The sequence below is a fragment of the Piliocolobus tephrosceles genome, chromosome X, assembly GCF_002776525.5.
Source record: "Piliocolobus tephrosceles isolate RC106 chromosome X, ASM277652v3, whole genome shotgun sequence".
Lineage (NCBI taxonomy): Eukaryota > Metazoa > Chordata > Mammalia > Primates > Cercopithecidae > Piliocolobus > Piliocolobus tephrosceles.
The window spans coordinates 83,958,980-83,983,464 of record NC_045455.1 but is presented as its reverse complement, the minus strand read 5'-3'; the positions used below and the strand labels follow the sequence as shown (position 1 = coordinate 83,983,464).

Below are 24,485 nucleotides of genomic sequence, written 5' to 3'. Positions count from 1 at the left end.
CTCATCTGACTCACAAAGTCTATGAATTAGTAAGATTATCTTGACTCTTCACCTCTGTTTTTTTTCCTGCTTCTCTGCTCTGGATTCTGCAAGTAAAGAGGAAGCAAAGGGTCTGATGTTCAGAGAAAACCAAAAGAGAACAATTTAGCAAAATTTGAGGAATAAATAATGTTCTTTCAACCTATGAAAAAGATTTTAATAGGAATATTAGCATTTATCAAGCACTCTTTTGCCAAGAACTATTCTAAGTGCTTTATGTATATTAATGACTTAAAAACAGGTTCAGTAATATTAAACATAGTTTTTAATATGTAATTTACTATTTTAACCCAGGAGTTTTACTTTTCAAAACACTTTGTGAGTAAATGGGTTTACCCCAACTTTGACCTCCTTGTGCATAGGAACAGGAAAAGACTATTATTCCAGTCCAGCCTCTGCCATGAGCCAGCTCTATAAGCTTAAACAAGTCAGAGAACATCTTCTTTCTGTTTCTTTATCTGTGAAATGGGAATGAAAATGCTTGCCTCAGAATATCGTGTGCTTAAAAGGAAATAATAGGCATGAAAGTACTGTTAAAGTACAGTTGATATTGACATAAAGTGTAAGATTCAATTCCTGCTTCACAGATGATTTGACAGTAATGTCTCTCTTTGTGTTTGGTGCAGTGAGGTAGCTCTGTAATATTTGTACTTAGGGAAAGGACATTACTTGCTCTGCAGGTGAAAGAATTAATGTAATTTTTCTGCATGTGGTTATCATGTGACTGAGAATGTGCTTTGTTTATTCTGGAATATGTTGTATAAAATGAACCTGTTTTATTTATATATATATATATAAATATGTATATATACACACACACATATATACACACACAGATACCTGATGTATTTTTAAATATATAAATTATATATATTAATTATATATACCTGATATATATATTCCTGATATATTTTTGAATATATTAATTATGCATATTAACTATTATATGTATACCTGGTATATTATACCTGTTATACTATATATATATATACACACATACCCCAATATATTAAGTAACCTTAATATATCTTCTGTGTTGATTACATGTCTCACATGCAGAATTGTTTGTTATAATATGAGCCAAAGGATTTGTAATGTTGGAGAATAAAAGAAAATGATCATTTTGCAGTGATCTCTTTAAAAATACATTTTCAAAGTGGTACAGTACAAGTAGGAAGAGTTCACACTCTTTATAAGCCCAGATACCCCAAGCGTTTGGTTATTCGATTTGTGGGGGGGTCTTTTGTCATTAGTCATAGTGTGGTTTAGGGACCAATTACATATTTTGTATAATGAAGGCCTCCTTGCACACCACACAAAACAGAAGCAGCCCTACCCTTGGCTCAGATGGGCATGGTCTTCCTCCAGGTTCCTTGCAAGCCACAAAACTGAGCAGTGCCTCCCCCCACTTTTAACCACCACCTGTTTGCTTGGTACTTATTGATGAAAATAGCCATTTTATGTTGACTTTATATTTTAACACTTTCATTTTGTGTTCTTGTTTTTACTATAGGAACGTTTAGATTTCGCAATGAAAGAAATCATTTTTGATTTTCTTTGTGTGGGAAAACCAGCAAAAGCATTCAGTCTCAACCCAGAGGTATGAATGATCCTTTTATGTACTTCTAACAGAGCATATCTTCACGGAGCCATACCTTTGCTTTGTGGCTTTGGAGAATGGGTGAGGGATGTCTTCTCACAGAGTCTTCTATTTGTTTCTGTCAATGTGCAAATTCAGATGATGGTGGAATTTCAGAAGTAAAATTTTGGATGAATAGGTTTAGAATGAAATGGTTAGATGAAAGGTTGATGTGCTACCATATTCTGTTCTTGTATAACAGAGTAATTCTTGCCCAAAAAGATAATTCATCACTAAAAGTCAGGTTGTTTTATTTGAGAAAAGTCAGTGCTTTTACTTATAACCGTTTAACAAATTTAGCATTGGGAAGTGATGAAACAGAGAAGAACAAATATGTGTAATTATAAAAACAGTGAAACAACGAAATTAAATAAATAATGTATGCACATCTGTTTCTGTGACCGCGTCCCAACTCCAGGGCAGACAGATTGTGGAGATGAGTATACAGTGGGTGTCATACACATCGTGGAGCAGTGGAGGCTGTGCACATGAAAAGCACATATAATTTTAAACTTTAAAAACACTGTCAGCCAACAAAAGTAGGCCTGGCAAACTGCCTCTTTTTCTATGAGGTGTAGAAAGAACACTGGACCAGAAGTCAGCAGAGCCAAATTTGCCACTTGCCACTTGTCACAGGCTCTGCTGCTTTTCCTAACTGTGTGACATTTACCTCTATGAACTCCAGCTTTTTCACCAGTAAAAATGACAAAATGCTTTTCTACCTCAGCTCGCAGAGGAGTTGTGATATTAGGAAGAGTACATTACGAACTCTTAAGAAAAGAAAGGGGAAGGAAGAAAGAGAGGGAGAGAGGAGACTGCACACCATAAAAATCAAATACATAGAGAGTTCCTATCATCTCTGTATTATCATCTGGCTCCTTCATTCTGTCAGTGGGGAAGGGGGCCCAGAGGCTGGTGACAGACAGCTTGTTGGTAGCAGAGGGACCCAGGTCCCTGTTAGTCCCGTGCTCCCCACCACACCCCATATTCTCTTCTTGATACTAAGGTTGCCACATATCTGGGAACAGCACAAAAGTCCAAAAATGGGAGTTTCTGTCTGGTGTCCAGTGACCTCACAGGCTTCTGGAATGACTGCAGCCAGGGTCTCTGGGCCAATGGGAGGGGGTAGGGCCAGTGCCAAACCAGAGCCTTTTGGCTGGAAGGAGGCCCAGAGCTGTACAGTCAAGAGGCTTCTCTTGCTGGGAAGGTTCTCAAGACATTCTTCTTTTCTTAGCAGTCATAGCTCTACTGTCTTTAGCAATCAGTTCTCAGAACTACTGGATTACTTGTCTAAAAAGGACATGTTAAAAGCTACTACCATCATTATCACTGTCTATAAAATGTATTCTTGGTTCTTTTCTCAAACTCCTCATTCAGTCAGTGCTTAATTAGTTAACCTCTCTGTGTAGAGCAGTTGGAACCGTGATTTAAGAAAAAATACCAATGGGAGTAAATATTTGGTTATCTTCTTCCATTTCTCGTGATCTTGTAGGTTTATGGAATAATTCATTTATCAGTAGTTGGTAATTATAAGCCCAAAGGCATACCCATAACCCCACTCATAAGCAGACAGGAGGACAGCATAGTCTGCAAAGCAGATGTCATACACTCAATGAAACATGCTGTAGGGCATTGGTTCTCAGGAAACCAGTTCAGATTGGGTCTGAAATAATATTTTTGAAGTAGCTTGTGGAACAAGGCCTGGAGATCTAAAGGATTATCTTACTGTAAACTTTATGCTGCGCCACCCCTCAGCTCTTCAGTAATTTCTAGGTAATTGCCTTGTTTTGGTGCACACCTAAATGACCTTCTCTATCCATCCTCATCGTCGTGAAGACTTGCTGGTCTGTGAGAAGAGTTTCTTGGTCATCAATTTCTGTGTTTTTCCTTGACCTACAATAGCGTGAAGCCGGAGGTCTTATGCAGCGTTAGTGGCAAGAAGAAATAAAAGCATATAGATTGGAAAGGAAAAAATAAAATTGTCTTTATTCACAGAGAACATGATTATTTATGTACAAAGAACCTAAGGAAAACCAACTAGGACTAATAAAAGATTTTAGGAAGTTTGTAGGATACAAGAGAAATAAAATCAATATATTCTAGTTGTGAAGAATTAGAAATTGAACAATTTACAGTAACAATGAAAAACAAAATACTTAGCACTAAAGCTGACAAAATAGGTGCGATATTTTAATACTGAAAATTACAAAATACTGAGAGAAATCAAAGAAGGCCCAAACAATGAAGAGAAATAACTGTAGATTGAATCACTCAGTGTTAACAATAAGAGGTCAGTTTTCCCCAAATTGATCTATGTAGATTAAACTGAAATCTCGATAGTAATAAACCCAATTGAAATCTCTGTACCTTTTCTGTAGAAATGAATAAGCTGATACTAAAATTTATATGGAAAATCAAAGGAACTAGAATAACCAACATAATTTAGTAAAAGAAGAATAAAATTAGAAGACTAGCGTGGCCTGATTTCAGTACTTACTATAAAGTTGTATAGTGATCAAGGCAGTGTAGTATTGGCAGAAGGATGAATATAAAAACCAGTTGAACAGAATAGAGAATCTAGAAATAGACCAACACATATAGGGTCAATTGATTTTCAACAATGATTCTAAGTTAATTCAGTGGATAGAAGATAATCTTTCCAATAAATGATGGTAAACAATTGGATATCCACCTGCAAAATATTGACCCTCAGCCTATAATTTGCACTGTAAACAAAAATTAACTCAAAAAGGTTCACAAACCTAAATGTAAAATCTGATACTATACATCTCACAGAAGAAAATTTTCATGACCTTCAGGTGGGCAAAAATTTCTAGGACATAAAAATCATAAACTATACAAGAAAAAAGTTGATAAATTGAACATCAATTTATGTCTGTACTTCAAAAAACAGTTAACAAAGTGGAGAGCCACAGACTGTGGGAAAATATTTACGAAACTCATCTGACAAATGACTTCCGTCTGAATATATAGAGAATTCCCACATTTCAATAATAAGAAAATAACTCAGTTCTTTTAAATGGGCAAAAGGAATAGCATCTTCACCAAAGAAGAGATACAAATGGCTAATAATCTCAGGAAAAGACATTCAACATCATTAGTCATTAAGGAAATTCAATTTAAAAGCAAAACGAGACGTACTGGGGAAGAAAAATAGCAACTAGAACCTCATACTATTCTAGTGAGATTACAAAAAGGTACAACCACTTTAGAAAAGTATGACAATTTCAAGATTAAACATATACTTAACCATATGACTCAGGAATTCCATCCCAAGGTATTTTTCCTAGAGAAAACCAAATACATTTTCACAAAGGTTTGTGCAAATATTTATAGCAGCCTCATTCATAACCACTGAATCATCAATACAGTGGATACTGTTTAGCAATAAAAATGAACAAACTGCTGATACTTGGAATAACATCTCAAAAGCACTGTGCTCAGTGAAAAAAGCAAGATGTAAAGGCTATGTACTGTTTGATTCCATTTACATCAAGGTAAATGGAAAAGTTAAAACTATCAGTGGAAATTAGACAAAGTTTGTCATGTGCTTGGGTTAGGAGCACAGACTAACTGCAAAAAGGCACAAGGGACTTTCTGGACATGGTGGAAATATTTTGGATCTTGATTCTGTTGGTGGTTACCTGACTACGTATGTTTCTCTAAACTCAAGGAACTGTACAACTAAAGGGAGCGACTTTTAGTACATGTAATTTATATCTCAATAAGCTTGATTTTAAAAAAATAGAGTAGGGATTCTGGCTTACAGTAGATATTTGCCAGCAGCAGCTTTTCACGTATTTTCTTTAATTCTCACAGTAGCCCTATATGATTGATAGGTATTACTATCCTCATTTTACAGAAAGGAAGCTGATACCTGGACTTGGAAAAGTTAAGTAACTTTCCAAGGCCAGACAAATAAAAGGGAGAGGTGTGATGCAGAACTATACGAAATTTCTAAAAAAAGAAATTATTTTTGAAGTTAACTTCAAAACGTGTGTCCCAAACTATCCCATCTTATTTCTGCCTTTAGTGTTGTCCAGAGAAAAGGAAAACTTAGAGAACTGACAAGGATGATTGCTAAATTGGATAATCCATTGGCAGATAATTGAGGCTTGACCACATGTGTCATCCCACAGTTATTATATTAGTACTGCATCTGCTGAATTGACCATTTTATTTTCTTATCCATAACATTACTGTGTCTTGAGAGACACACAGAAGCCTCGAAACATCTCACAGAAGAGCTGTCAAAAGAGGGAACTAATGGGCTTTGATACACAGATTATTTTTTAAAGTAATACTCTTTCATTCTAGAAAATGGAGAAAGCATATCATTTAAGGCCAAAAAATCATAAAGTACACATTGAATTGCTTATAAACGGGCCAGAGAAATGTTTACCAAATCCTGGTTGAATTATGACAGCTCCTTAAAGCTTGAATAAATTATTTTAAAATGAATAGAAGTCTATGTTACTTTATGTTATAAAATGTAGTCATGTTCTACTAAATAGGTGATTCAGGCAAACCAGATTTAGATGCAAAGCTTCCCACTATACCTTAGTTTCCTCACCTGAAAAAATGAGAATATGTTACCCTGAGAAATAGGAATACTTTCCTTATATGGCTGTGTTAAGGATGAAAGTTAATGAGCAGTTCTGGATATATTTTAGGGACTCAATAAATTGTAACTAATTATTTTCATCAGTCCTAGGAATCGTCATTATTTTCTTCCATAGGTAGTAGTATACTTGGGGAACTTACTACTTCATGAGGTTTAAAAATATTGGTGTAGGCCGGGCGCGGTGGCTCAAGCCTGTAATCCCAGCACTTTGGGAGGCCGAGACGGGCGGATCACGAGGTCAGGAGATCGAGACCATCCTGGCGAACACGGTGAAACCCCGTCTCTACTAAAAAATACACAAAAACTAGCCGGGTGAGGTGGCGGGCGCCTGTAGTCCCAGCTACTCGGGAGGCTGAGGCAGGAGAATGGCGTAAACCCGGGAGGCGGAGCTTGCAGTGAGCTGAGATCACGCCACTGCACTCCAGCCTGGGCGACGGAGCGAGACTCCGTCTCAAAAAAAAAAAAAAAGAAAAAAAAGAAAAATAATATATTGGTGTAAAGGTTTCACACATGGCTGTTTAATGGAGTACAGATGTTTAGGTACCTTCTGATCTTTGAAGATGAGCACTAGGGGAGAGCACCTGTCTAACTAAGCTATCTTTCAGGTCCAAAGTTGTGCCATACCTGAGCCTAAGGAAGATCAGTCTGGCCCACAATCACATTTCTTCTTACACTCCCATGTGTTTTCATCAGTAACAGGTTCTGTGGCATTGAATTTTTAAAATTTATTCTCAAACTTGCTGGCTTTTGTAAATCAGAAGTCAGGACCTGCAGTTGAGAGCAGGCAATGTTCATTTTATGGTTCCCATTTGGAACTCTGGGTGTTTCCGTTCAGTCTTTGTGGGCTAACACATGTGGTGCCTCCCTTCTTCCAGGAGACATATAAGCCCTTATTTCCTCGGTTTTCCTTAGTTACACCTGCTCCAGAGGATGAGGCATATCTTTTAGAGATACACCCAGCATTCCCCTCAACAGAATATAGTACATGACCATCTCAAACATGCCCTCCACATTTGATGAAATCCCCCCTGTTGTTTTCTTATGATGCAGCAACAAAAAACAGTGACAGAAACTTAATTTTATTTTCATAAGATTGCCCTACACTCTCGTGCCTTTTAAATTATTTTCTTATACTAATCTACATGCAATTCAATCTTAACTCTCTGAAAGACTTATGGATGTGTTCCACTACAATAATTGGGCCTTTCCTTTTGTCATGAAATTATTGTCTCTTACAGAGAATGAACATTGGTTTACGGGCATTCTTGGTCATAGCTGATAGCTTGCAGCAGAAAGACGGGGAACCTCCCATGCCAGTTACAGGAGCCGTTCTTCCTTCAGGAAACACGTTGAGAGTAAAGAAAACATATTTGAGTAAAACGCTAACTGAAGAGGAAGCCAAAATGATAGGTGAGTTTCAGAAGTGCATTAGAACTAAGCCTTATTAAGCCCTTAAAATGACCAGTAGATATTTAACTTTAGTGACGTGCACTTTTTAAAAATCTTTATAGAAGTAGGTGATAAGACATTCCAACATTAATTGTTTTGATTGATTCATGCTGTGTTTTGTTTTACTGCTCTTTAAACTCTTCAGAACTTCCTGGTAAATATTTTGCCATTTAAATGTTAGACTTTTATCTACGGTCTTTTTAAGCCTCTGATATTGATTACTATATTTTTCCGTAAGCTTCCAAGACATCTGTGTGTTTTACTAGATAATCCTGTTTATCAATTCATTCATTCATCTCCTTCTTTTTTTCTTTAGTTAAATTAGTTTAACATGTGTTTTAAACATGCCTAATCTCACAATACACATCAAGTTATATTGTGGATTTAGACTACATGAGATGATTTTCTGATTTAACTATCTTATCTAAAGAGGTGATTTTTTTGCATTTGTTCATTTGTTACCAAGTACCTAAATGTAGATACCTACTACAAACTTTATTAAGATAGTTACTGGATTCTACAGACCTGAGGGAAACACAAGGAAACTTTTTGCTTTGAAATATTTCTCTTTAGTTATGCAATGTTTAAATGACTTTTAAAAGATGTAATAGGCTGGGCACGGTGGCTCAAGCCTGTAATCCCAGCACTTTGGGAGGCTGAAACTCCACCTGAGGTTGGGAGTTCGAGACCAACCTGACCAACATGGAGAAACCCTGTCTCTACTAAAAATACAAAATTAGCAGGGCATGGTGGTGCATGCCTGTAATCCCAGCAACTTGGGAGGCTGAGGCAGGAGAATTGCTTGAACCTGGGAGGCGGAGGTTGCAATGAGCCAAGATCGCACCATTCCACTCCAGCCTGGACAACAAGAGTGAAACTCCATCTCAAAAAAATAAAAAATAAAAAATAAAAAAATAAAAAATAAAAAAGATGTAATGCATGAGAAATAATCATGAATAATTATTTCACTAAGGTACAAATTTCAAATACAAAGGTATTTACTTTTTGTTTGTATAATTCATATACACATTCATCTTCCAGTGTGGGACATCGACAGTGTAGGTAATGAGAACAATAAAAATAATATAGATAAAATATGTTTTTCTTCATTTTTGAATTTATAATGTGAAGTTATTTTATTTTACTAAAAAATTAACATATATATTTCAGAGGGTCATATGGAGTTATTAAAGTCCTAACCCCAAATGAGAATTATTCTTTATTCACATAATCACTAATGATGGTGAATTTTCTTATGCTAACTAGAAACTTTAAAATTCAAATTGCTTTAATTTGAATTTTGTATTTTCTTATTATTTTAACTCTTCTGGAAAATACTTCCAATTGAATATTAGAATTCCTATAAATTGAATTTAAATGATTATCTGGTGAACACCTACGAAGTGCAAGGCACTATGCTAAAAGCTGTGCAGATGAGGTTGAATCAGACAGCCCATTTGCTCAAGGAAGTCATTGACTCCTAAGGTCTTCAGTAAAAAATGTTATAGAGGATGAATAAATCAGGATATCCTTTGACAGATTCAGTTGAAGGTATAACTATAATGCATGTTTTTCAGGCATGTCCTTATATTACTCTCAAGTACGAAAAGCTGTAGACAACATTTTAAGGCACCTTGATAAAGAAGTAGGAAGGTGTATGATGCTGACTAACGTACAGATGTTAAACAAAGAACCAGAAGACATGATCACGTGAGTACAGAAAAGACTAAGTTATCAATGAAAGATTAACCAGAAGACACAAGTCGAGAGTATTCTCATTTATTCTGTATTTTGTTTTCATCTTCTTAGAGTGCTAAAAAGTAGTAACGATAGTTTAAAAAAAACTTTCACAGTATCTGATTAACTATAAAAATAAGGTCATATCTGTGATTGATCTATTTTATTTATATCTCAAATATCGCTGGGTCAGTAAGTTAGAAAATGAGGCCCATTACTCACTGGTCCATGTTTTTCAGAAATGGCATTTTGTTCCCAGGCACCATCACAACTCATGTGACATAGTGACATCCCAAATTTACAGACATTCCATCTGTATACATCTCATGACAGTTCCTACTTCATAGTTTCCGTGCGACTGTATCACAGACTGCATCACAGAAAGCATTTTAAGAAAGCATTCGTAGCTTCGAATGTATTCAAATCAAGTATTCTTATCCAAAATCTGAAGATCTAGATTTACAATTAGAACTTGCATTTGCTGCTTTTGTTTAACTGTGGCAGGAACTAGGATTAGGTTATAATTCTATATTTTAAGAGAGTTTGGACTTTGTTGTTGGGCTATGAATTAAATTACATTTGATAGCTGTGGCATCATTTCCAAAAATATAATTAGGTAAATTTATTCTGTCATCCATCATATTCGACTGCAAATATCAGAACTAATCTGAAGATTGTTACCTATATAGAGAGGTTCATATCGTGGTGTGCATTTTTATTGTGATAGTAACATGTACTCATGATTAAAGCAAAGGCAAGAATGCAGAATTATTTTAAATATGTATTTAGTAGAATCTAAAGTTAAAATAAAAGCCTCCTTAGAGCCCCACATGAAATCTGCAGCCATTTCTTGGCTCAATGTGATTCCTTCCATTCCTTTCCTTGTGTCAATATAAATGTATGTGTATACATACCTCTTTTTTTCCCATAAAAGTGGGATTATACAGTGCATATTATCCTGCAGCTCGCCAGTTACTCGATTTTAAATAGCATGAGATGATGTTGCTTTAGACTTTTCAACCAAAATAATAGCAGAATTTATATTGACCAAGATTGGTAACATTAAAAATATTATCTACAGTTCTAGTTCTTACCTCACAAATTGCCAGATTATCAATAAACTTTCGACCTCATTTTTCCATACTCCTTACATATATTATAGCCATTTTCAATTTATAATGTAGAAGATATAAGAAATGCATTAGGCCAGGCACGGTGGCTCAGCACTTTGGGAGGCCAAGGCAGGCAGACCGCTTGAGGTCAAGAATTCAAGACCAGCCTGGCCAACATGGCGAAACCCCATCTTTACTAATAATACAAAACTTAGCCGGGCATAGTGGCGCACACTGGTAATCCCAGCTACTCAGGAGGCTGAGGCAGGAGAATTGCTTGAACCCAGGAAGCGGAGATTGCAGTGAGCCAGGATTGGGACACTGCATTCCAGCCTGGGTGACAGTGAAACTGTTTCAAAAACAAACAAAAAGAAATGCATATAGTTGTTTCCTCAAAAAAGAAAAAAGAGCTTTAAAGGAAAACCATATTTGTAATCAATAGGCATCATGAGATAGGTTCAGGACAAAAACAATATTTTCAAAATCATAAAAAGGTACATGTTTAAATGTAAACATTTTATTTATGTTTTTTTTTTTTATTATACTTTAAGTTCTAGGGTACATGTGCATAACGTGCAGGTTACATATGTATACATGTGCCATGTTGGTGTGCTGCACCCATCAACTCGTCAGCACCCATCAATTCATCATTTATATCAGTATTTATGTTTTAATCAATATTTCAAACTTTTTCTAAGATTTTTCTTTACTTTTTCCTATTCAAACATCTTAAGACCCCCAGATAGGGCTAGAAATATTTTTCGTGCTAGAATTCAAGGCAGATTCCTTAGTGGAAAATAATTCATTGCTTCATTTCCAAACAAAAAAAAAAAGGGAAGAAGAGAAGAGAAATGTTAGGGAATCACATAAGCATTTAGGAGAAGAGGGTGGAGGCCCACACAACACTAATGGAACAGTCACTGGAGTTGATATTTGAAGCTGGTGCACCACTTTCCCAGGCCCTACATAGGGTAAGAACTTGAACATTGAACATTCTGTGTTGCTCAGTCTTTATTTCTTGTCCCTTTTGTGGTTCATGCTAGTATGAAAAAAGAAAGAAAGAAAATAACAAGTAAAGAAATAATAATTATGATATCTGTTAATAAATTTTCTTAATTATGTTATTTTGGGGATTTATATGCTTCCCATAAAAGGCCAGACAGCAGACTGCAGTAGAAAGAGGAGATCCTGCAGCAATGAGTTTCTAATCTAGGCTTGTTTTATCATCTTGGAAGTCTGGCAGAGTTCGCCCTGACACTTCAGGCCAGGCAAGGTCATCCGTTTTCCGACAGATATAAAAATAATCCCAGCTGTTAAAGACATCTGGTGAGCAAACTAGTAGAACTGTTTAAACTGCTCACTGTGTTATTACAACTGAACAATCAGAAGAGATCTCTAGGCTCTAACACTGTACAGCTATTGAGGATATCATCTGAAAACATTTCTTTCCTTGGCTGATAGGAAAGCCCTGTGCAACTGCTTCCTCTTCTCCAGGGTCCTCAACAGCTCATGCAAAAGTTCTATGGATGACAAAAGTCATAAGGTTATTAAGAAAATATTTTTTTCTTAATAACCTTATGACTGCCCACAAAAGCAGATTATTTTGGAAGACAACATATTATGTGTTTTATTTTTCATATAAACAATTTTGTATTCATTCTTAACAAACTTGTAAAAGCACATTAAAAGTAGTGTTACAGACCAAAATTGCTGTTTGATTATGATCTTTAGATTACAGAGGATTGATTCTGCTAGTTGCATTTCTATTCTGACTACAGTTACTGTTCCAAAAAGGAATTACTTTTATGCTACTTTGCATTTTCATTATTGTGCTTGTGTCCTAGGATCACATTAATTTGGTACTGATTCTATATTTATGCTCAGAAGACTAAGTCATCAGGCTTTAGATATGCTGTTACATATTGTCACTTGGGTCATTTGAAAGATTTTGGTGGGTAGTTGAATTATTCCGTAAAGGTTATTGATAAAGTAAGTGGTTAAAAATCAAACAGTTAGCCGGGCGCAGTGGCTCACGCCTGTAATCCCAGTACTTTGGGAGGCTGAGACGGGCGGATTACGAGGTCAGGAGATCGAGACCATCCTGGCTAACACGGTGAAACCCCGTCTCTACTGAAAATACAAAAAAAAAAAATTAGCCGGGCGTGGTGGCGGGTGCCCGTAGTCCCAGCTACTCAGGAGGCTGAGGCAGGAGAATGGTGTGAACCCAGGAGGCGGAGGTTGCAGTGAGCCAAGATTGCGCCACTGCACTCCAGCCAGGGAGACAGAGGGAGACTCCGTCTCAAAAAAAAAAATCAAACAGTTACCTATTAAAACAACTAAAAATTGAAATAACACAAAATATATATTTCTCCTTCACATTTTCCAACAGAATGCAGAAGGCATTAATTATCATTAAACATTCATATTCTCAAGAAATTAATTAAAAATAGAGAAGGAAATCTCCATAGAGGTCAGGCCCATCAGTATCACTTTAAAAGTCAGAAATGGGTGCACAACTATATACATTTCAGAATTTTACTTATTTTGAAAGATTTATTTTGGAAGCACTTAATTTTTTAAAAACAGGACAAAGGGCTCTAGGGGAGAAGCATAACTCATCAGGGAGAGAAGCTGCTAGATATCACAGTTACAAAAGGCACCATTCCATATATATATATGTATACACACACACACACACACATATATATGTATATATATTCCATTTTTAAATGCTGAATGTAGGAATGAATGAAATACATTTCTTTATGTGGATGTACTTAGGCATTTCTGTGATTCTGGTGTTTTAAATGCAACTGGACTAGACCCAACTAAAGGGTAAACTCAAGGTAAAATACTATTGATATCAGCATTTTTCTTTTCAGATGTATACTTCTGTCTTACATTTAAATTACTTAAAGTTTTATTAGAACTGGTCAGGCTACAAAGGGCATAAACATTTGAGAATAACATGGAGCTAACACCAGGCTGTGACTCAGAAGGCATGGATTCTAGTCTTTGTTCACGTACTTAATTCATTTTGTTTTTATTTTCACAGCTTTTTGACCTATTTTAAAATTTCGTCTTCTAATTCTAGGGGTGAGAGAAAGCCAAAAATAGATCTTTTCAGGACCTGTGTTGCTGCTATTCCTCGACTGCTTCCTGATGGGATGTCAAAACTTGAACTTATTGACTTGCTGGCTAGGTAGGTGAGAACATTGTTTGACCAAAATTAATTTCAATCCTTTGTCATGACTGCTGAAAAAAAAAATAGAATGGTAGTTTACAATGGACAAATATTTACCAAATGAGGTACTGTGTATGGGCAGGAAAAAACACATTTTTAAAAATTATTTTTCCCGTGTTCAAGGGGTTTAAAATCCAACTTAGAAGCAAATACATAAGCACGTAAGGTCGTTAACAACCCAAACCTGTGTTGTGCAAACTAATGGCACAAAAAATGTATGATACATGATTCATGGGTAAGAGGTTACTGTGGACTGGGGAAGGCAACAAATAACTCTTGAGAGAAGGTGGAACTTGAACTTCCCTTGAAGGGAAGGTAGAGTTCAAAAAGGTAAAGGCAGAGACATGAGCAAAGGCACAGAGGTAGAACCAGGAAATGAAATGGGTATGGCCAAAAAAGAGTTCATTCGGAGTCTGATACCCAGTCTGAGGCCCACAGACCCCCAGGGGGACAAGAATGCAGGTGGTCGATATCCTAAACTAGTTTTAGTATAGTGCTTCAGAAAACTGCCCAAAATCATATTTATCGCCCTCCCAATGCACCATCCAATGAGAACCTAAAATTTATTTTCTTTGAGTGAAATTATCTTATTATAGTTTAGTAAGCTTAGTTATCTCACATTGATCTGGAGCTCCAGTTGACAGTTATGCATGTCTTTAATTTAAAAATCAAAAGTGACATAACCTAAGTGCAATTTGGAAAGCAAAATTATTAGACACATGGAATGGATGGAATGAGGAAGAACAAAAGTCATCATTGGTTTGGGAGAAAAAAAGAGAAAATAGTTTACAAACCCACTGATGAAAGGAAATGGAAATAAGACTGAAGAGGTAGATTTTCAGCTAATCTTAAGTACTTGTTGAGGCATTTGGACTGATGAAGTTTTAAGCTGGGGAACAAGATGACAAAAAATGTCAATTTAGGCTCTATAATCTGATTATGGTAGAATAAAAGAAAAGCCTGGAGAAGGATAACAAATAGTCATGCTGACTGAATGAATGATGCATTACGCATAGCCTAGTTTACTCACTTTCTCTGACCTTGTGAGAGCACCTTTCCCATCAATATTCAAATAAATAACCCAAGCTCCCACCCTACCTGGCTGCACATAATCTGGTGGCCTCCTGAGGCTCTGAGTGTCCCCATGGAGCCCCACGTCTCCTGGTTATTGTGGTCATGGTCCTCTCTTACGTGGGCAGCCAGCTTGGCCCCTCTGTTGATTACCTCTTGCTATCTAGTACTAACTTTTAGAACCTACTGCCCTTTTCCATTCTTTAATTTGCATTTGGACACAGCCACTCCCTTCCTCCTTCCTGACACCACTAGCACAAGAACAGTGCTGGATGTGAAGGCTTCCTGAAGGTCTGTTGCCTTGAAAACCATGATTTCAAGCCGTTGTGCTCTCTGACCACAGCCTTCCACCTTCTGGCTGCCAATGTCACCCACGACTGTAGCCTGTTCTGCTGTCATCAGCAGCCTTCCAGCCGTGGATCCTTCTTCTTTCCAGTCCACGCTTAGGGTGTACCTTTTGAGACCTAGCAACCAGAATATGAGCGAAGAGCACATTCCCTGGAAGCAGGAAAGCAGAGGGAAACAGGAAAAAATAAGCCTGGATCAAAAAGGGCTTTCCAGTTCAGGGCAAGGGGAAGACCTGTGGAGGAACAAAGAGTGGGTTTCCAAAGAATAATGAACATGATGATTTAGGGGCTGGGGGAAGCTGAGGGAAAGAGAAACTAAGACTGGAAGGGTCATCCATGCTAATATTGAGTCACCCGGGATGAGGGCAGAGACTGAGAATAGAGAAAAGCTGTGAGACAAGGGCTAGAGCTACTGAAAACATAAAGGAGAGCCTGTCCGTTTGCTGTGGACAGCAGTGGAGAGGGCGGCATGACCAGGAGATGTGTATTTCCTCAGAGCACAGGTGGCTGAGCGAAAAGCCCCTCTCCATGGCCTCATGACCATCTGGAGAAAGAGGGCCACCATCAACAGACATGGAGGAAGCAGGACAAGAGAATCGGAAGAAAACAATCCTCTAAAAGCCTGAACTTCATTTCTCTACATTCCTTTGCCATTTTACTACCTGCATGATCCGGGCAAATTATTTAACCCTCAAGCCTATCCTTTTCCCTTGGTAAAATTTTGGTGAAATTGGAATGAGACTGCCTACCTCTTAGGACTGTTGAGAGGGCTAGATGACAAGACGTGTAGTTAGAGAGAGGAGGCGTCTGCAGGGAAAAAGTTTTCAGTTAAATTGAAGTAGAAGGAAAGTTCACTTTATTCAATAGAAGTCTAATTGGTGATTTTATACACCAAAGCCTTTGAAGTACCACGTGTTTTGAACAGCATGAAGTATTCTCTTTCTGGTAAAGTCTCTAATGCTATTTTGCCATAAGTCTGAGTGGGAGGCTCCTACCTCTGGAATCACCTTGACAACCCAATCCAGTGAAGCCCAAACCCCCAGACCCTGGTGCCAGGCGTGTTGGGAGGGAATTCTGTCAGATGTGGTTGGAATGCTAGTGCTATTTATAGTGCATCCTGTTTATTATTAGTTACATTCTTACCAAGCCCAAAGCAATGGGTGCTGTTTTTTGTTTTGTTTTGTTTTGTTTTTCTTTCTTTCTTTTTTTTTTTTTCTGAGGGAACAGAACAAATAAATATTCCTGAGAGTTTAAGTCTTAGGGAGAAATCAAGAAAATGACTGGCTTATATGGGAAATCCATGAAGGGACCTTTTTAATAAGCTTCAAAAGAAGCCAGAGGCTGTTCTCCTCGGGGGGAAGGATAACTAGAGTAAGCGACCTGCACATAGAGTCCTATTAACCTGTGAGAAAATGAGCCTCTTCAGATCTCCTCGAGAGGGTCAGAGGACAAAAGTGAAGTAATTCAATAGCAATAAATGTGGGTTTCGAGTGCCACACAAGAAGTCTTCAGTCACTTTAGACCCTCACAGTCCAGTTGCCTTCAGATTCAATTGACCTGAGATAATATACGGTCTAGTCAGAGAGGGGTAAGACCTGTTATTTCTGACACTTCACAGTCACATCCGTGGTACTTTTTTTTACTTAAAAACTTGTTTTATTTTTTTCATAATTGGTAAAATAAGGGCAGTGTTCATGCAGGTTGTCCGTCCCTCCCAGCTCAGTTCCCTGTAAGGAGATTCAACTGTATGTCGCACACAACTGCCCTCAGGCCCTTGCTGCCTTTGAGTAATGGCTGAATATCACAGACACTCACACCTCAAACATGCATTAGTGTGTTGCACATGACAACAGTGTATACAACGAAGCTGGAAAACTGCCTTCTTCAAGCTACTAGATTTCTTACTTTACATGTATTGCTCAGGCAGCTCATAATAGCCAAGTGTGAGAACCTTTCCATGTGGCTCCATGGAAGCTTCACAGGCCCTCCTGACATCGTGGTAAGACCCATGGGGGTGCTTCCTTCCCATCCTCTGCAGAGCCTGACCTGTGCAGCTGTCGGGATCCCTGAGGATTCTCCAGACAGAAAGGGGAGCTGTCTCCCCTGGCAGCCGCCATCTTTTTCTCTCGCTCTCCTCTCCTAGATGTTTCCTGCTCTGTCATTTGACCACAAGAGGGAGCTTTCGCTAGCAGTCCACAGGCTCCTGTCCTTGTCACTTCCTGCAGTACCTTGCATGCACCAAGGACTTGCTGTTCAGTATTCGCCTTCCTCTTTCAAAGCTCTCAGCAAATGTTAGTTTATCATTTTCAGATATCTTCACATTCAAAGAACATACACCGTGCTATACAATGCCTTTCATATACATTATGTTAGATAAGCTGGGCACATGTTCATTCTTATTTTTAGATAAGGACATTGAATTTCAGAAGGGTAAATCTGATTTCCCAAATTTATAGAATTTTCCAAATGTCATTGGTTTTATGCAAAGTAATAAACACATTTTGTGTGGTGTTTCCTTATTATTTGTAGAAACTTCTGAGATAATGCATACACAGATTCCACAGTCTTCTGGGGTATCTAAAAATTATTAAATATTTATTCTGCTTTCCCTTTTCCACATATGCCTGTGTTGTGGAAAGTGGTTAGTTTGGAGTAGCTGAAAGAGAACTCGTCTCAATTGTATGTATTGCCTCAATAATTCCCTTAGTCATATTTCTGTATTTTAGTTGAGATGTAGTTCGAACCACTATAAATAGATGGGGGTTCATTCTTTAATAGCCTCCAAGAAGAAATTTCCACCCCTTCTGGTGAACTACCCTGGTGGTGAATAGTCCACCTCTCTCAAGCTCCTTCTTTTGGAAATCCTTGTCTGCTGGGCTTCACTTTCAGTGTTTCTTCCTCCACTGCCCTTGGTGACATTGTGGGGCACTTCTTCCTAATAAACTTTTGCTTATCTTGCCTAGTTCAAAGGAGGATATTTCTCCTAATTTGTCTTTTCTTCTGGATATGGTTTGTGAATTTGAAATCACCCCTTTTCTTTCTTGCATCGCTGTAAAAAAACATTATTAAAAGCTACTGAGGTGATTCCATCAGAATCCGAGCTCACCTTATGCAAGTGTTTTCCATTAAAAGTCATGTTTCTGATGTGACCAACCAAGAAGGCAGCTTTGTTCTATTTTTTCCCCATTTTATGACATGTCCTGACTTGTTCAGTAGCACCCTTGTCTGAGCAGCACGTGCCCTTGTGATCACACCACTCACTGGTTCTCCATCACTGCAGACAGGGCCCAGGACCACTGGCAGTGGCACAGGTGGCCTGTGCAGAATACAGCTGTGCATTCGCTTTCTGACATGAGCAGTGAGAATCACACCAGGCCTGCTTGGTGCTCCTGATCCCAGCTGCCTGGGAGGAGCAGCTGCAATTGGTATTGGCAAGACTGGTTTCTTTTATTGTAGGCTTCTGAGAACCAAATCAGCTTCTCAGAAATTTAGCCCGAGTTCCCCAAGCTAGCCAGATATCTTCACGAGTTGCTGTCTCTTAAAGTCTCTCTGTTCTCTCTTAATTGCTGCCACCAAACTCTCTCAAAGGACAGTTTTTAAAATTATAACTGCACCTGTTTAGTTTGCAATTGAGACCTGTTCTTTCTTTCCTGGTCTAGTTTCTCTATCAAGATGGCCCAGTTGGGGGAACCGCTGTCTCACCCTCATCCTTGCTAGAGAAGGAGATGTAATAGGATTTGTAAATCCGCAGGCAAGCTCCACGCTGCTTTCCTGGGTAGTCAGAATGTCTGGACATCTTTCTCTTTTAACTCCAACCCTTCTTTTCCCTTTTAGATAGCTGTTGTTGTTTTTGGGTTTTTTTTCCTGCTTTATAATGTAAAATCCCATGTGTTTCACAAGATCTTGATTATCTGGTCAAAATCTAATAAAAGTGAAAATGAGGAAGAACTGAGTGGAAGAGATGGCAACTGTATCTCACAGGCAGCTCTCTGCTTATACGCTTCAAGGGACAGACAACAGGGAGGGAGCCTTGTCCTTTTCACAGCTTCTTCCCCTTACCCCTCACCTGCTACCCACAGACTCGTCTTGACTGAGGAAACTCTCAGTCTCAGTTCTGTGGCAGTCTGGGCCTTTTTCTTCTACAAACATTCCACTTTTATAAGCAGCTGAGCCTTCTATCCCAGAAGCCCTTTCCCCTCCCTGGTCTTCATCAGGGGAAATATTTTCAATATTTTTGAGCCTTTCACTGGTAGAGTAGGTAAATACTGTCATTTTAAGAGACATGACCAGGAATAGCAAGGACCTCACTGCCTTGGGGCTCCAAGAGTCCTGAAAATGACCCTGCATTGTGGGTTTGAAGTTAAAACAGATTCTAGATTGCAGATTGTGCGTGAGAGCAAAGTTAGATGAAGAGTCAATCTCATTTGGAAAGCTGGAAGTGTTGGCCCTTACTTAAAGGCTTCGTGAAAATAGACCGTGACATGGCTTTCGTCCTTGGTTCTTGCCGGGTTTCATGATTATGTTGGTTTGCTAGTGCTGCCATAACAAAGTGTCAAAAAATGAGTGGCCTAAACACCAAAAATTTATTCTCTCATAGTTCTGGAGGCTAGAGGTCCAAGATCAAGGTGTCAGCAGGGTTGTGTCCTGCTCAAGACTATGAGAGGGAATCTGCTCCAAGCCTCTCACCTGGCTTCTGGTAGTTTGCTGGCACTCTTTGACATCCCTTGCTTGTAGAAGCATCACCCTAATGTCTGCCTTTATCTTCAAATGGCATTATTCACGTGTGTTTGTCTGTCTACAAAAGTGTGCTTCTTATAAGGACACCAGTCATATTGGATTAGGGGCCCACAACCTCTTCTTCACTTAGCTAATTACGTCTGCAATGACCTCATTTCCAAATAAGGTCACATTGTAAGGTACTAGGAGTTAGGACTTCAACATATGAATTTTGTGGGAGACACAAAATTGTGACCACTTTCATTACTATCAGTTAACATTTATGTAGTGTCTGCAATTCCTGGTTACTAAACTATTACCTGTCCTAAAAATGGTGGCTTGTTATCTATGGAAGCTTATTTTCTAAGACCTTCAGGACCATAGACAGGTCTAAATATAGTAAATTAGAATAATAAACATAAGATGGGGAAATGACTTCAAGTGCTTTTCATAAACTAGTGTTTTCAAACTATGGACTGCAGAGATGACTCAGCTGCTTGGCCAGTGAAGGAGTGTGTTCTCCCCAAATGGGTGGGCTTCCAGCCGTTTACCCCCAGCTTTAACCAGAGTGACTCAAGTTTTATTTATCTATATATTGAAGTTTGTGTTAGAATTCTCCAGAGAGAAACAGAAAAAATAAGATGTATATATAGAGAAAGAGATTTATTGTAAGGAATTGGCTCATGTAGTTATGGAGACTGGCAGGTCCAAAATCTTCATGGGTGGCCAGCAAGCTGGAGATGCAGGAAAGCCAGCGCTGCCATTCTCGTCTGAAGGCCGGCAGGCTGGCGATTCAGAAGAGCCAAGTTTCCAGTTTGAATCCAAATGCAGTCTGCTGTAGAACCAGGAAGAACCAATGTTGCAGATGAAGTCTAAAGGTGGTAGAATTCTCTTTTGCTCAGGGGAGTCCAATCTTTTGTTCTAGTCAGGCCTGCAGCTGGTCAAATGAGGCCCACCCACATGAGGTAGGGAAACTGCTTTGTAGATTTAATTGTATAAGACGTCCCTGAAAAATTAGCTTAGCTCTTCCTTCTCAGGGTCTGTTTAGAACTTTGCATGCTTTTGAAACAGAAAATATATTCCCTGACTCAGTGTAAATCTGTGAACTAAAGAACTCTTTACCTAGTTTATATTGTCAGACTGGAACAACTGGTATACTTTAAGCTTTAGAAAATAAGACAAGAGTTTGCTTATCTTATCAAGCTTTTGAAATACTATCTATTTGAGAGTGACAACTAGGGTAACTTGTGCCAGGCTTGTTTTGTGGGAAGTATTTTGGATTAAAGATTAGAAGTCCTAGATTGAATTCCTGGCTCTTCCCTTTGTTAATTTTGAGCAAATTCATTAACCACTCTGGGCTGCAACATTGTCTTCTGTTTGTTGGGGATAATATCTGCCCTGGGTATGGAGCCTCCATCGACTCAGCCACGTTCTTGTCTGACACTGAACACCTGCAGGCTACTGAGTCCTGGAAACTCTATCTTTTAAATGTCTTTGACCTCCATCTGCCCTTGCCCTACCACACTTCTCTGCTTTGGTCAGGCCGTCACCACTTGTTGCTTAAGTCACTGCAGTGACCTCTTAGGTGGCCTGTGCCTTGTTTCTTCTGCAAGGCATTCTCCGTTTCCTGCGTGACTCTCTTTTCTCAAGAGTGAATCTAATTATGTTTATTTCCCTATAACTTTCAGGATACAATTCATTTTCTTCTAATATAACATTACTGAGTGCCTACTCTGTGATCTGTGCAGTGCTAAACATTGCACATGGGTAATTCAGTGACCCTCACAACAGGTTTATGGAATGCAGTTACAGTTAGTACCCCCATTTCACCAATCTGAGGCTTAGAGATTAAGTGACTAGCCTGAAGTCACATAGCTAATAAGTGACAGAGGCAAGACACTGATCCAGGCATTCTGATTCCAGAGCACACACTCTGAACCCCTTCCCTGCTGTGTTGTCTCCCTAGGTGGCCCAAAGACCCTTCAGTGAGCTGCATCTGCTTCCTCTCCAGCACTGTCTCACACCTCGCTCTTGCAGGCACCTCACCCAATAGACACAGCCACACCAAACTCAATATCCTAAGTGCTGTACACAGGGTATAATGACTGAATCTTATGAAGGTGTCTCTTAAAAGCCTTTGCTTATTAAATAAATGAAAGAATGTGTAAAGCAATAGGTTAGCAATAATCCATCCTACCAATGTCAAGATTTAATATTATTGTGTTGTTCTAGATTAAACCACAGATACACTAGAATTCTGTTAACTCACTCAAAATTTCTCAGCCTTGGCACTATCGACATTTTGGGCCAGAAAATTGTTTGTCACAGGGAACTGTCCTGTGCATTATAGGGTGTTTAGCAACATCCCTAGCTTCTACCCACTGGAGAGATGCCTGTACCACATCCCAAGGTGTGCAGCCAGAAATGTCTCCAGACATTGCCAAATATCCCAAGGAGCAAAACTGATTTAGGACCACTGGCCTTACGCCGATTGCTCATTTATACTGAGCTTGTGGATGAGTCCTTTAGCTTCTCTAGTACTCAGGTTCCTCATCCTTAAAAATAGGATTTGATACTAATTTATTCTGTAGCCAGTGATGTATTAAAAAGTGTTCATATACAGTACAGCTAAATGCAGTGTGATGTCTTGGATTGCATTTTGAAACAGAAAAAGGACATCATTGGAAAACTGGTGAAATTTAAGTAAAGTTAATAGCTTCTTCCCAATATTAAGTTCTTAATTTTGCTAAATGTACCATGGTTATATAAGATGTTAACATTATGGGAGGCCGGAAGAACACTATATCAGAAAACCCTGTATTATCTTTGCAACGCTTCAGTAATTCTAAAATTAGAAGTTTGTTCTGTTTTGTTTTGTTTTTTTGAGATGGAGTTTCACTCTGTTGCCCAGGCTGGAGTGCAGTGGCACGATGTTGGCTCACCACAAACTCTGCCTCCCGGTTTCAAGCGATTCTCCTGCCTAGCCTCCCAAGTACCTGGGACTACAGGCATGTGCCACCATGCCTAGCTAATTTTTGTATTTTTAGTAGAGATGGGGTTTCACCATGTTGGCCAAGCTGGCCTCGAACTCCTGAGTTCAGGCAATTGTCCCACCTCAGCCTCCCAAAGTGCTGGGATTGCAGGTGTGAGCCACCATGCCTGGCCAAATTAGAAGTTTTTAAAAAGTATTTATGTAAGTCATTTACTAAGCAAAAAATAAGGGAAACCCATTTTCAGACTCAAGTAGAAGAGATATATATTAATAGATGTTCCTTCTTAGCTCTAGAAGACCAGTTAATAAAGTAAATGATTTTATTGTCTTTTATTCATTTCACAGGCTCTCTATTCATATGGATGATGAATTGCGACATATTGCACAAAATTCTCTTCAGGGTTTACTTGTTGACTTCTCAGATTGGAGAGAAGATGTACTATTTGGCTTCACCAACTTCCTGCTCCGGGAAGTAAATGATATGCATCACACACTCCTTGATTCGTCCCTGAAGTTGCTGCTGCAGCTGCTCACCCAGTGGAAACTAGTCATACAGACACAAGGGAAAGTCTATGAACAAGCCAACAAAATCAGAAATTCGGAGGTGATTTTCACACTTTACCCATGAATTTATATTCTTTTTAGTTGTTGGTGTTGTGGGGTGGGACAGTCTCACTCTATTGCCCAGGCTGGAGTGCAGTGGCATGATCTCGGCTCACTGCAACGTCTGCCTCCCGGTTCAAGTGATTCTCATGCCTCAGCCTCCCGAGTAGCTGGGATTACAGGTGCATGCCATCACACCCAGCTAATTTTTGTATTTTTAGCAGAGATTGGGGTTTTGCCATCTTGGCCAGGCTGGTCTCGAACTCCCAACCTCAAGTGATCCTCCCGCCTCGGCCTCCCAGAGTGGTGGGATTACAGGTGTGAGCCACCATGCCCGGCTGAATTTATATTCTTTTAGGCACTATATATGTGAATGAGAGGCAGTCCAGAACCTTTAGAATTCTTACTTCCAGCCACCTAGGAACTTCCTGTCTGGTGGTGGGCCTTAGTTCCTCCACGGGCATCAACCGTGACCAAGAAACTCAGAGCATGGTATTCCACATCAGGTTAGACTTGTGAACAGTCACAAGGTCACTTAGGGAATAGAAATTGTTTTTTTCAGAGAAGCATGATTGCAAATCTGTTTGTAAGAGCAAATGACTACAGTCCAGGGACTTAGAGCTGGATGTGGATGGGAGTGTGGGTGTGGATGTGGATGTGGATGTGGGTGTGGATGTGGGTGTGGATGTAGGTGCAGATGTGGGTGTGGGTGTGGGTGTAGATGTAGATAGGATGTGGATGTGGATATACATATGGCTGTGATATGGATGTGGATAGGGATGTGGATGTGGATGTGGGTGTGGATGTGAGTGTGGATGTGGATGTAGGTGTGGATGTGGATGTGGGTGTGGATGTGGATGTAGGTGTGGATGTGGATGTAGGTGTGGATGT

At 38.9% G+C, this 24,485-nt stretch overlaps 1 protein-coding gene across 1 annotated transcript in view; it reads left to right on the top strand.

Moving 5' to 3' along the window:
* Nucleotides 1-24,485, top strand: part of FRY (FRY microtubule binding protein) — a 271,904-nt gene that overhangs the window by 116,360 nt on the left and 131,059 nt on the right. The window contains exons 14-18 of the mRNA XM_023208778.1: nucleotides 1,553-1,639; nucleotides 7,562-7,733; nucleotides 9,350-9,482; nucleotides 13,716-13,823; nucleotides 23,337-23,595. Coding sequence (XP_023064546.1) covers nucleotides 1,553-1,639; nucleotides 7,562-7,733; nucleotides 9,350-9,482; nucleotides 13,716-13,823; nucleotides 23,337-23,595 — 759 coding nt within the window. The remainder of the gene's footprint in view (nucleotides 1-1,552; nucleotides 1,640-7,561; nucleotides 7,734-9,349; nucleotides 9,483-13,715; nucleotides 13,824-23,336; nucleotides 23,596-24,485) is intronic.